A 12,509-nucleotide genomic window follows, 5' to 3' on the forward strand; every position below is an offset into this window, starting at 1 on the left:
GTTTGCCCTGTGACCTGTGAGATAATGTACACTTTTGTTAGTTTTGTATAGTGTGGAAGATGCTACAGAAGCAAGCTGCAAAAGAAATTCTGGTTAATTGCTTAGTGTTCTGGAAACCTACAGGTTTCCAATAGATAGTTCTTGATTTAAATAATGAAAAAATTCTAATGCTGAGCACTAGCCAACCTAACCTAGAACAACTTGTAAACAAGTCCTAGAGTCATCCTACAGGGCACTTATAGAATTAAAATTGTAATTTATTTGACTCCCACCATCATCACAAAACTCATAGATATTATGTTTCATATGAGAAAAGAGGCACAGATAATAACTTGCCTAAATTATTGAAGGTAGTAAAGGGTGGAGATAGGATTCAAATTCAGGAAAGCTTCAAAATCCATGCTTTTTCAATTATATTAAACTGTGCAGGTTCTTTACAAATCATATTTCAAACATTTATTAGGCACTTATTGGTTGCAAAAGAATATAGACTGCCTGTCATTGAACGAAGCAAAATATTTTAGGAGTCTGTTTTGACAGTCCAAAGGTGGAGGCCCTGTATACTAGGCTGAAAAGTATGCAGTTGGGCTGCCTAGTAGGCATTTTAAAGTTTTCTGATAAACAGAAGTCACCCAGCAACAGTACATTCCTAGTTCACCTAACTTTTTGAACTCTATCCAAAGCCTAGTGACTCATGAGACAAATATCCTGCACTTTCTGTAGATCAAAAAGAAGTCAGTGAGGTGATGAAGAGGCAGACAAGATAGGCAGCAAAAGTTTGGATTCATGAAAACCCTACTTAATGGCCATAGCATTATTAAAGTCCTGATTCCTGCTAACTCTTCAATTTTAAATAGTCAGAGGCAGTTTATTAGTTACATTTGGAAAGATCTGGTTTTAATTCTGGCTGTGCCACCTAGTAAGTGAATGTCTCTGAGCCTTGTTTTTCCTTACCTGTAAAGTGGAATACAATAGGGCCCTTTAGCAAAAAAATTTTTTTCCCTCTTGTTCACTTCTGAGATCTTTAGCACCCTCCTGCTTATGCAGAAGCATCCAAGACGAGTCACTGTGTGGAAAAATGGCTGTATGTAAACCTCACATTTCTTTAAGATTAGCAGAAGTGCTTCAACCTTTCCTCTGCAGACTGGTCATAGTTGGGGTAGATCAAGTTAAGTCTAGGAACTTTCTGGAAGGAAAAGTATTGATTCCCTAACTCCTTTGACTAGGGTGGCCATGAAAGGAGAAAGATACAGAGGGGTAGAATGAGGCGGGCAGGAAGAAGGAGGGCAATGCTCTTGATGCAAGAGGCAGCAGAAGAGGCTAAGGAGGTGGAATCTGTCCTGAGCTGGGACTTAAGAACTGCAACCCTTGAGGCTCAGGTCTTTTGTCGAGTGAAGCTCTCTCTACTGAGTACATCACAGGAAGACTCCTTGACTGAAGAGCCCCCTATAATGGGCAAAGGGCTCTGATCTGGGACCTAAATTTCTGGCTTAATTTCATTAACTGGGTATATTTCAGTTAAAAGAGGGTAGGGGGAGCTGAAACGTAAAGGGCATAGCTAGATTTTTAGACTTTTTGTTTTACCTATTTGTATACCAAACTATAAGAGCCACTTTAGTTACAGAAAAAATAGATACTAGATGAGATAATGTTTATAAAGTCTTTCAGCACTCTGGATATAGTAAGTAACTAGAAATAGTAAAGAATCATTTCAATAGAGAGGGAGGCTCAGAAACTGCACTTCTGATTTTAACTACAGCTTAACAGTTGAAAGGCATTATTACAATATTTTGGACTCAATAAATGATACAACTTTCCTTATTGAGTTTTGAGTTTAAAAGTCAATCTCTTACGTTAGTTATAAATGGAAGGGCTTAGAGAATGTACTATTAAGTTATCCTGAAGGTCAGTCTTCAAAAATATTAGTCTAACATGGACTGATCTTGGATATTATTAATGTAAATTCTGTCTTAAAAATAATAAAAAGTGTTTTTTACAGGTTCCTTTACAGACATGTTTAGTGAGGGGAACAACGCACTTAGTCATCTCTGCTATGATAGGTTAAATACAGGTTGCACTGGAAGTATGTAAAGGGGCTACTTAACACGGACTTGGGGACCAGGAGAGATGTTCCTGAGGAAGTGATATCTAAGATGAAGTGGAGATACCTTGGCAAAGGAAGCTGAGAAGGAACATAGTGCATAAGGGGAAACTGAGGTACTTCCATCTGGCTGGAGAATGAGTGTGAGATGGGGTAGTGATGACAAAGAAATAGTAAGATGCTAGATCCTGAAAGTCCTTCTACAAAGAGTGACCATATAATTTATTGCACAAACTGAGACACTTCTGAGAGTGAAATGAGACAATATTACTAATTATATGGGGACAACAGGAATAAACCAGGACTGTCCTGAGGAAACTGGAACTTATGTTCACCCTACTTGTGAGTCATGTTCAGGTGCTTGGACCTCCAATAAAAGCAGAGATTGGATATCTTCTCTTTTTACCTTATACATTTTGCCTGAGTGACTTCATCCATACCTTTGCCTTTACTTGCTCATTTCACAAATACTCGTCCAGGATGCACTGCTGGGCACTGAGGTTACAAAGAAGAAAAGAAAGTGTCTGTCCTCAAGCTCTGTCTAAAGAAGACACACATCCAAAGAAACAACTATAATACAGTTACACAATTTTAGCCTTGGCCTCTCCTCTGAGCTCTAAACTCATACAAGTCATTTCCATTCAGATGGCAAAACACAGAGCTGAAACAGAACTTTTAATTTCTCCTCCAAACCTGTTCTTCCTTCAGCTGGTCTTTCACTGTCTCTTCAGCTGGTCTTATCACTGATGTCACTATCTACTACATTGCTGAAAGTAAAAATCCAGAAAAGCACTACCTTAATCAGTGATATCCTTGTTCTCACTGTACATTTTTTCTCCACAATTTTCTTAATCACAATGACTAAACCGGGGCCTAGAATTCTGAGGGCTCAACATCAATTGAAGATGAAAAGCAATTTTCAGGTGCTTGAATTCGATGCTTTTAATGAAAAGATCCCAGTGTTAAGTGGGACTATCTTTTCCACAATAGTACATTGACTCATATTGTTTGTTGACATTCATGATGTCCAGTTCTGGATACATGCCTGTCTCAAAAAATTTCAGTTTAGGTGAGAAAGACATGAAGATAAGTCCTGAGTGTTTGACCTTATGTCCTCTTTGTGAAGAATGTAAAGGGGATGTAAAGGTGTAGGTGAAACACCAATGTTAATAATCTGTGGACAATTGTGGTGCAAAAGGATAATTTATGCTTTAAAGGGCAATTTTAATGTTTCTACCATCTATTCTCCACATAGCTTCCACAGTGATTCTTATAAAACAAATCTGATTATTCCTTGGCTCTCAACCCTTCCATTGTATTCTATCATATCCCAGTAAAATCCAAAGTACAACCATGGCTTACTGGATGATACATGATCTGGCTTCTGCCTGTATTTCTCAACTTATTTCTCTAATTTGCTGTGCTTCAACCACACTGGGCCACTTGCTTCCTCTCCAACATGCCAAGCAAGTCCCTGTCTTAGGGCCATTGCAATTGCCATTTCTCTTCTCCTGGAAGTTTCCCTTTTGAAATCTGCATAGCTGCCTCTCTCATCTAATGATTAGATTTCTGTTTATGCGTTCTTCCATTAAGAGGCCTTCCTTGTCTATCCCACCTAAAAGAGCATCTTCACATTCTTACTCCTTTATCTTGATTTCTTTTCCCACAAAACTTGCCACATTACTGGGCATTATCTATTATTTAGTAATATATTATGTGTATTGGTTATTGTCAACCTTCCCCACTATTATAAGGGGCAGACTTTTTTTGTTCACTGCTGAATTCCCAACATCTGGAACACTGTCTGCTCCTTAAATATTTGTTGAATGAATAAACAGATTTTTCAGGATATATCAAATATAAAACTACTTTATATTTATTGACATTATGCATACGAAAGTGTCTGTAAGAGTGTATAGCAAAATGTTAACTAACATGGTAGGAGCTGCTTTTCACATTATTTTTGCTCATGTGAATTTTTTACAAAACGAACTTGTTTTACTCACATACTAAAAAATGAATAAAGAAGCCACATAGAAAGTGTAAATGAATTCTAAAACAGGTTGGGCAAATTTATGAAAGACAGACTTCTAAACAGATGTAACAGAATAATGATAGACCAGTTTGACTCTTTCCCTAACACTTTCTAGCAGTGTGATCCCAAGTTATTTATTTATAAGCCACTCTAAATGTCTTCGCCTGGAAAATGGGAATAGCGCCTACCTCATAAGGTTGTTTTTGAAGATTAAATGAGACTTCGTATGTAATCTCCTTTGTACAATGCCTGGCATGCAATAAATGCTTGACATATTGTAGCTATTATAATAATTATTATTAGTAAGAGATGTTAGGACATACCTAGCCCTCAAGATTGCCATCAGAGTGGACCAGCACATCCTGTCATCATTGCGTCTCAATCTGGGCCTCTGACGCCCAAAGAGGGGATGGTTCTTTCCAAAGAAGATAATTTCGACGTTCCAGAAGCATCTGAATAAAACGTACCCTGTTCACCCTTAAATCATTCAGTCTGGTTAATCCATGAGCAGCACTCCGAGACCCGATTCCAGAAGCGGCCACGGCTCGCTGTCCTTGGGCCCAGGCCTTTAGCCTCAATATCCTTTACTGGAATAGGGGCGAGAATGTTAAAAACACAAAAGCAGGACAGTACCAGTCCGCCCCACCTCACGGCACTCTGGAGGGGATCAAACGGCACCACGCCCCGCAAGCCTCTGGCGACTAGCAACGCACCTCACGGGAAAAGTGATAACTGGTCGGACTAAAAAGTCAGATAATCTGCTCACACGCACCCTCCCAGGCTTCTGCCCGAGGACAGCGGCAGACAGACACGCCTCGCGGCCCTGGCTGGGGCTGAGGGGCGGCGGCGGGAGCGCAGGCCAAAGAGGGAAGGCGTGGAGGCGGCGGGCGCGCGGCACGCGGCGCGGCAGCGTGAGGCAGGGTCGCGCTCGCGCTGCTCGGGAGCGAGCTCGCAAGCCCAGGGGCGCGCACGCAGCTGGCGGCTCCTCAGCGCGGCGGGGGATACAGCGAGGTGAGGCACGAGGCGCTGGTGCGGGGATGGCGGTGGGGCGCGAGCCCCTCTAGCGGAGTGAGGAGGAGGAGGTGGGGACTGCCAGATCCGGCCAGGGCCAGGGTACGGCTGCAACCCCGGCGGCGGGGGGTCCGCGGCAGGCTGGCGGGCGTGAGGCGCCGGGCCACGTCGCTCTGTGGGGGAGGGTGGTGCGGGGCCGGGCATGACCCCTCAGGCTCCGCCCAGCGACGAGCCTGGCGCGTCGAGTCCTCTGGGCGGCCCTGCTCTGTCCCAGCCTCTGTGTTCCCGTCTCTGCAGTGGCTCGCGTAGCTACGCTAACAACAGTCACTGTGTCATGCTCTTACCGACGTTTCCCGTTGAGTTTTCAAGTACGGTTTCCTAAGTAGGTATTTCGTCTCCCTTTTAGAGCTGAGGCTGTCTGAGGCTTAGGGAAAATGACTTGCCCAAGGTCATACAGCTAATAGTGATTAATACAGCTAGTAGAGATTAAACCTTGTGTGCACAACTCCACAGCCTACACCTGTCCTCTGCGCCACACTGAATGTCGTTCTTCTTATACCTTCCGTCCTCCCAGTCACTTCTTTAAATTTGGCAAATGTTAATTTGTAGCTAGCACCATCCTCTCATGGTTGCTAGTGTAAGAAATGTCTCTTGTGAGAAAAAAGGAAGAGGAAAAAGAAGATTCTGCTTATTGCAATTTTGTGCTTATGACATGGAATGTTTATTAGACTGTTTATACCTCCTCGACCCTCTCTATTAACCTCTCTTGAAATGGCTCTGCTATTCACTATCTTTAAGACATTTTACAAGTAACAATCTCTCAGGGCTTCTTTTCCTTCTTTGAAAAAGCAGCATGCTTCATGTTGTGAGGCTTCAAAGAAATAATCCACATAGTGTGGTAACACAATATCTGACATGAGAAAAGTTCAATAAATTTTGGCCATTTTATTACCAAGTGCATAATATCCCTTGCTAAACTCATTTTTCTTCAAAGACTAACTTCCTGAGACTAGAACGGAGAGAGAATTATCCCCTCTTCAGCCCACCCCAAAAAAGACAGGTTAATTGATAACCATATTATCTGGGTGTTAATACACTTAATGATGAATTATTCCTCAAGCTAAAAAATGACATGAAAGAAATCACTTCAGGAGAACTAAAGATTAATCTTTGAAGAATTAACATTCATGTTTACTGAGTTTTTTCTGTATGCTTTGTATTGTGCTTGGTACTTTAAGGCATACAAATTTATATTGGATGTAGTCCCAGCTTTCATTTAGTCTAAAAATGGGAAAAATACACATTTAGAAGTAATCTTTACAAAGTAGAATGTGAAAAGTGCCAGAAAAGCGATAGATAAAAAGCTATGAGAGTATAGGAGGAGAGATGTTTTCTTGGCTTTCTGACATATGATTTCACTTCTGCCTTCAAGAAGATACTTTGTACATTGTACATACCTATTAAATGTTCAGAGAGTACATTAGTGTACAAATGTATGTTGTAATAGAGAAAATTCCTGGATTTTTATTAATGGAAACTCATTCATATTAAAGTATAATAATACTTTAAAAAGTTGGGCCACCTTTGGGGATGGGGATCTCAACAGCTAGAGCTCACGGTAAAATTCTTTGTCTAGTGAATGACTGAGCTCCAACTGACTTCTGTCCTTGTATGTCTTACTCAAGATTCAGATTTCTCTAAGAAGAGATCTGGCTGCTTTAGCGGTTGTGGGGGTGGAGGGTGGAGTATTGCAAGTGGCATCCCCACCAGAACCACATGAAATGTCTGAGTCAGTTTCCCAAAGGAAAGGGGGCTAAGGAGAGATGTGATACCAGGCAGAGAAAACCATTAGTTTATTAGAAATATGTAGCCTTTGTAAAGGGCTTACTGTGGACCAGGTACCATGGTACATTATTTATATGGATTTTGATATTTAATCCTCACAACTCTAGGAGGTAGGTACTATTAAACCCATTTTACAGAAGGAGAAACAGGCTTATAGAGATAAAATATTTGCTTAATGTTAAAAAGCTAGGATATGGTGGAGTTGAGTATGCTGCATTATCTTTTCTTGTCCCTTTGAATTATTTCCTGATCCATATACTACTTTTGTTTACAGGGGGTCATCACGTTTTGGTGTATGTGTTGGCCACTTCCTAAATCTCCTTGAAGGACCACTGCATTGAGGAAGATCGAAGTCTTTGCCAGTTAGGGAATGGACCGTTTGGGTTCCTTTAGCAGTAAGTACCGTGTGAACAAGTCTCAGGTGAATATTAATAGCAGACTGAAGTGGAAGTTGATCAAAGAAGAAAAGTACTTTGAAGTTAAACAGAGCCCTGTGAATCTGATTCTAAAAGAGTATGAGAATAAAATCAAAATAAAATCAAACAATACTTATTGACTGCCTACTGAACACATGACGCAAACATATAACCCTAGGTCTTATAAGAACTCAGATGAACCAGGCATAGCATAATTAACCTGCATTTAGACTTTAAAAAGCAGTTGGATTTCTCTTTACAATAACATATTTGTGATGCCTTGTTAAATAATGTCAGAGATAGAATAAAGGAAATGCCCCCTTTTAGTTGGCATTCATGTTCCAGGAGTAAACTACAGTATAATGTGGAGAATTATGGTGTGTGTGTGAAATAAATTCAGACAACCACAACTATGGAGAAAAATATATACTGCTTTTTCCCTGATTCTGAAGATAAGAGATTTGGCAGAAATAGAAATCCATTGGTAGATGTTAGTAATGTCCCAGTGAGAAGAATCAGAAAGGGTGTTGTTTTTGGGTGTTGTTTCCTCTTCAGCAATTTCTTAAAGGGGCTCCAATTTACTCTCTTATCACACTATATAAATTTAATACAGAATAAAGTCTTCAAACATCTAGTTCATATTTTTCATTTCACACATGGAAAAAGAACCTAAATGAATTGTCCCTCCTCCTTTTTAAAATAATTATTAAACTTTTTATTTGAAAATTATTTCAAACTTACAGGAAAGTTGGAAGAATAAGAATAGTACAAAGGATACCTGTACACCTTTCGTTAATCTTTTACTCCACTCGTGCACATTTTCTTTCTGTCTATAACTATATATTTATTATATATTGATTTATATATATTTATAGATAGACATACCCCCTTTTGGGAATCATTTGAGGTAAGACATACAATAAGTCCTCATTTAACATAGTAGGTTCTTGGAGATTGCAATTTTAAGTGAAACGACATATAAGAAATAATTTACCATAGGCTAATTTATATAAACAAGAGTTAAGTCCCTGTGGGATATTTCTGGTCACAAAAACATCACCAAACTTCTAATTGCAGACCCCAGACACTTCTAATAGTAAACATTATGCAACTATAAAAATACAATTTCTGAAATACAATTTGAGAAAGATGAATAAAACAAGTAAAATAATTCTTTCCCAACCCACTTATTCCAGTTTAGTGTTGAGGGTGGCCAAAGCCTATCCAAGCAGGTCAAGATGCAAGGGGAGAACCCATCCTGGACAGGAGGCTTTTGCATCTCAGGACACATACATACACCCCCATACTCAGACTGGGACAATTCAAACAACGCCAGTTGACCTCATATGCACATCTTTGGGATGTAGGAGGAAATTGGAGTCCCCAGAGAAAATCCATGCAGACATAGGGAGAATGTGCAAACTCCACACAGTGGCCCCAGCTGGGAATCTCATCAGCATTATAACAAAATGACATTGAATGAAACAGTGTTATTCAAGGACCAGCTGAATATCGACTCTTTACTCCTAAGTACTTTAGTGTTTATTTCATAAGAATAGGGATATTCTATTATATAACCTCAGTAGAATTATCAACTTTAGTAAATTTAACATTGATAAAATACTTTTATCTAACCCACTGTCTGTATTCCAGTTTTTTCAGCTGACTCAGTAATGTCCTCTACAGTGTTTTTTTCCTTCTAGTACAGGATACAGTCAGGAGTCAGGTATTGCATTAAGTTGCTATGTCTCTATAGTCTCCTTTAAATTGAAACATTTACACAACCTGTGTCTTTGGTAACTTTGACGCATTTGGAGAATACAGGCCTTTCCCTCCATTAAAATGGAGGTTTCTCATTTTGGGTTTGTCTGGTCTTGCTCTACCCCTCATTTTTTATGTTAATTTTGAAAACCCAGTAAAGATGTCTGTTCAAGTTCTCCACAATACAATTTCTATTTTTTTCCCTTGCATATAATAAGCTACTCTTAGGGAGATACTTTTAGGCCATAAACTATCTTGCTCATCAAAATTTCTCCCTAGATTTAGCATCCATTGATGATCTTCGTCTAATAAGATCTTGTCTGTGATGGTTGTAAAATGATAATTCCCATCGCTCACCCCCAAATCCAGCACTCTTTACATGTTACTGGTTGACACTTAGCATTATACTATAATCAAGAAACCGCCTGTGTCCCTTATTTATTTTTTGTAACTACAACATATAAATTCTTATTTTTTTTCAGTGACCACTCTGAGCCCCTTCAAACTGGCTCTTGCATCCTTATGACATGCCCCCCATCACTTTTTTTTAACATCTTTTTACTTTTCGACGTGGCTATGTGTTTCAGGTGCATCTTGTACCTCCCCTGCCCCAGCCCTGGAATCAACCACTTTTCTGAGGAGTCCTCGTTCCCTTTAGCGGGAAATGACATTAAAGACCAAGATCTGATCATTGCTTATTGCTCCTAGAATATATTTGCATTTTGGCCCACAGAACTAGGAAATGCATGTACACATATGCCTTATATGTATATACCATTTTTACAGATCCTCTTGTATGCATGTATACATATATATACACACACATATATACTTATAAATATTTTTTTTTAAAATAAATGTGTTCACATTGATACCTGTAGTTTATCTTCATAGGCTTTTTTCTTGTTTTTCCTGTCCTTTATTGTATGTCTTTTACTCATTGAGAACCCTGGCTCCCAACATCAGCACCATTTGCTCAGTCTTTTAATACATCCAAAATTATTTCAGAATTGCTATGCACCTATCACTACATAAAATGACCTACTTAAACAAGTTTTAGGATTTGTTTGCAGTTCTGTATCACCCAAGACTGAGGGTATATTGTTAAATGTTCATAAGTTACTTGAATTGGTTTTTTCCCCACCTTCAGTGTAGTTATAGTATACTTTTAAAATACTATTGGGTTTATCTGTTCATTCTGCTTTCAGTTTTCCCTTCCCATATTTGCTGATTTAACTTTTTTAAATTTGTAGAATTTAAATATGCTTTTAAAAGTCAAAACTATACAAAAAGATATATTTGGAGACCAGTCACTCCTTCCTATAGCTCTTCCACTCCATTCCTCCCTCCCCCAACCCTTTGTAGATATTCCGACTTATTTTCAAGTTTATCTGTCCTTTATTTTTTTGCAAAGATAAGCAAACATATATATATGTTTAGAGGATATATATATATATCCTCTCCCCCCCAATTTCTTACAGGAAAGATAGTATAGTATATATACTCTTCTGTACTTTTTTTTTTTTCCTTTTGGTTTCTTTCACTGAATAGTAACTCTTGGAAATACTGTATTAGTTTATATTCTCATTTTTTGTAGTTGTATAGTACTCCATTGTGCGGGTATACCATAGTTTGTTCAGCCACTCCAATGTTTGGACATAAGTGGTGTTTTGCAGTTACAAATAATGTTCTAATGCATAACCTTGAGTGTACATATTTTTGTATTGTCAGAGATGTATATTGAGAGTAAATTCCTAGAAGTAGGATTACTAGATCAAAAAATAAATGTATGCATTTATATTTAGATACAGCTTAATTCCCCTCTATTGGAGTTGTGCCATCAGCAATATATAAAAATGACTATTTCTCCACAGCCTTACTAAGTATATTATCAAGCTTTTGAATTTTTGCCAGTCTGATAGGTCAGAAGTTATATTGCAGTATAGATTTCTTATTATGAGTGAAGTTGAATGTCTTTTCCTATGTTTAAGAGCCATTTTAATATCTTTTTTCTAATTATCTCTTCATGTCTTTTGCAATAGGATTTTTGGTCTTTTTTCCCCTCAATTTTTAAAACTTCTTTGTGTATTACTTATTTTAGCCCTTTATCTGTGATGTTTGCAAATATTTTCTTCCAGTTTATTTGCTTTTTTACTTTGCTGCTGGTGTTTTTTGCCAAGAGTCTTTGTTGGTTGGTTTTGTTTATGCACTTAAATTTAGCAACCTTTTATTAGCCCCAGGTTTTGCATGATGATAAAAAAGCCTTTCCCTACTCCTAAGTTATAGATAAGCTCTTGAATTCCTTTGTGAAAGATGTTTTGACTGTATATATCAAAGACCCTCTGTATACTCAACAGTTCTAGGAAAATACCTATCCTGAGGAACAAAATGTGAAAAGTTGTATATACAAGAATGTTGATCTCAGCAGTCTTTATAATAACAAATAATTGGAAACAATATAAATGCCCACCAGTAGGGAATTGTTTAAATTTAGTTGTTCTCAACCTTATGAGACCCAGTGATTTTTTTAAAATAATATTTTTAAAGCTCTTTATTTGGAAATAAAATACATATAACATATATACAACCATGATTTCAAAGGAAAAAAATTCCCTAACTATATACAAAGGATAAATAAAGGAGAAGTATTTCTAATGAAATAATACATATCTCAATATGTTTGGACATGATTACAGTAGAAGACATAATGACTTAAGTAGTCAGATGCATGCACACATATGTTGAGTCACTGTGCATCTTACAACTACAAATGCAGAAGGAATGATTCATATGTGTTGTATTGGTGACTCAGAAATACACAAGCTTGAAAAACTTCGTAAAGTTCGGAACAAAACGATACATTCTCTAGAAGCATGTACAATTGCTTTCCTGGAAAATTCAGTATAAAAACTATCAAAAACATTTTGTTTTATATGTAGTATGGAATTGGGTTCTAGGGCTTATAATTATGAATAGGTTTTTTACCCCTCGAATGTCTGATGGGACATTTGAAAAGTTTTGCAGGACACAGGCCAAGTCTTTGTAGTGTAGGAATGTCTTGACCATTGCAAGATATCTAGCATCTTTGGTCCCTGCCTGTTCCCTAGTCATTGTGTAAACAAGCATCTCAAATTTCCAAAATGCCTTCTAGAGGGCAGTTGAAAACAATTAGGTTAGATAATTGATATAATGTAATGCTGTTGATCCATTAAAAAGAATGAGGAAGATCTGTGTGTACTGTCATGAAAAATGTTGGCAAGTGAAGAAAACACTTGACATCATGTGTAGTATCCCACTTGTGTTAATATATGCATGCACAGAAGAATGACTGGAAATAAAA

At 38.1% G+C, this 12,509-nt stretch overlaps 2 protein-coding genes across 4 annotated transcripts in view; one reads left to right on the top strand and one right to left on the bottom strand.

Moving 5' to 3' along the window:
- ACACA (acetyl-CoA carboxylase alpha) overlaps positions 1 to 4,997 on the bottom strand; it is a 244,652-nt gene extending 239,655 nt beyond the window's left edge. Inside the window, exon 1 of the mRNA XM_039886513.1 lies at positions 4,460 to 4,997. Within this exon, the coding sequence (XP_039742447.1) occupies positions 4,460 to 4,497 (38 nt within the window). The 5' untranslated portion in view covers positions 4,498 to 4,997. The remainder of the gene's footprint in view (positions 1 to 4,459) is intronic.
- An 85-nt stretch (positions 4,998 to 5,082) lies between these two features.
- TADA2A (transcriptional adaptor 2A) overlaps positions 5,083 to 12,509 on the top strand; it is a 44,365-nt gene continuing 36,938 nt past the window's right edge. For 2 of the 3 annotated variants that reach the window (XM_039885895.1, XM_039885897.1), the window contains exons 1-2: positions 5,083 to 5,147; positions 7,267 to 7,387. In XM_039885895.1, the coding sequence (XP_039741829.1) occupies positions 7,363 to 7,387 (25 nt within the window). In that variant the 5' untranslated portion in view covers positions 5,083 to 5,147; positions 7,267 to 7,362. Of the gene's footprint in view, positions 5,148 to 5,224; positions 5,250 to 7,266; positions 7,388 to 12,509 lie in introns of those variants that run through there. The other variant, XM_039885896.1, reaches the window with a different exon arrangement.

The sequence above is a fragment of the Pteropus medius genome, unplaced genomic scaffold (genome assembly GCF_902729225.1).
Source record: "Pteropus medius unplaced genomic scaffold, Ma_sr-lr_union100, whole genome shotgun sequence".
NCBI classification, from domain to species: domain Eukaryota; kingdom Metazoa; phylum Chordata; class Mammalia; order Chiroptera; family Pteropodidae; genus Pteropus; species Pteropus medius.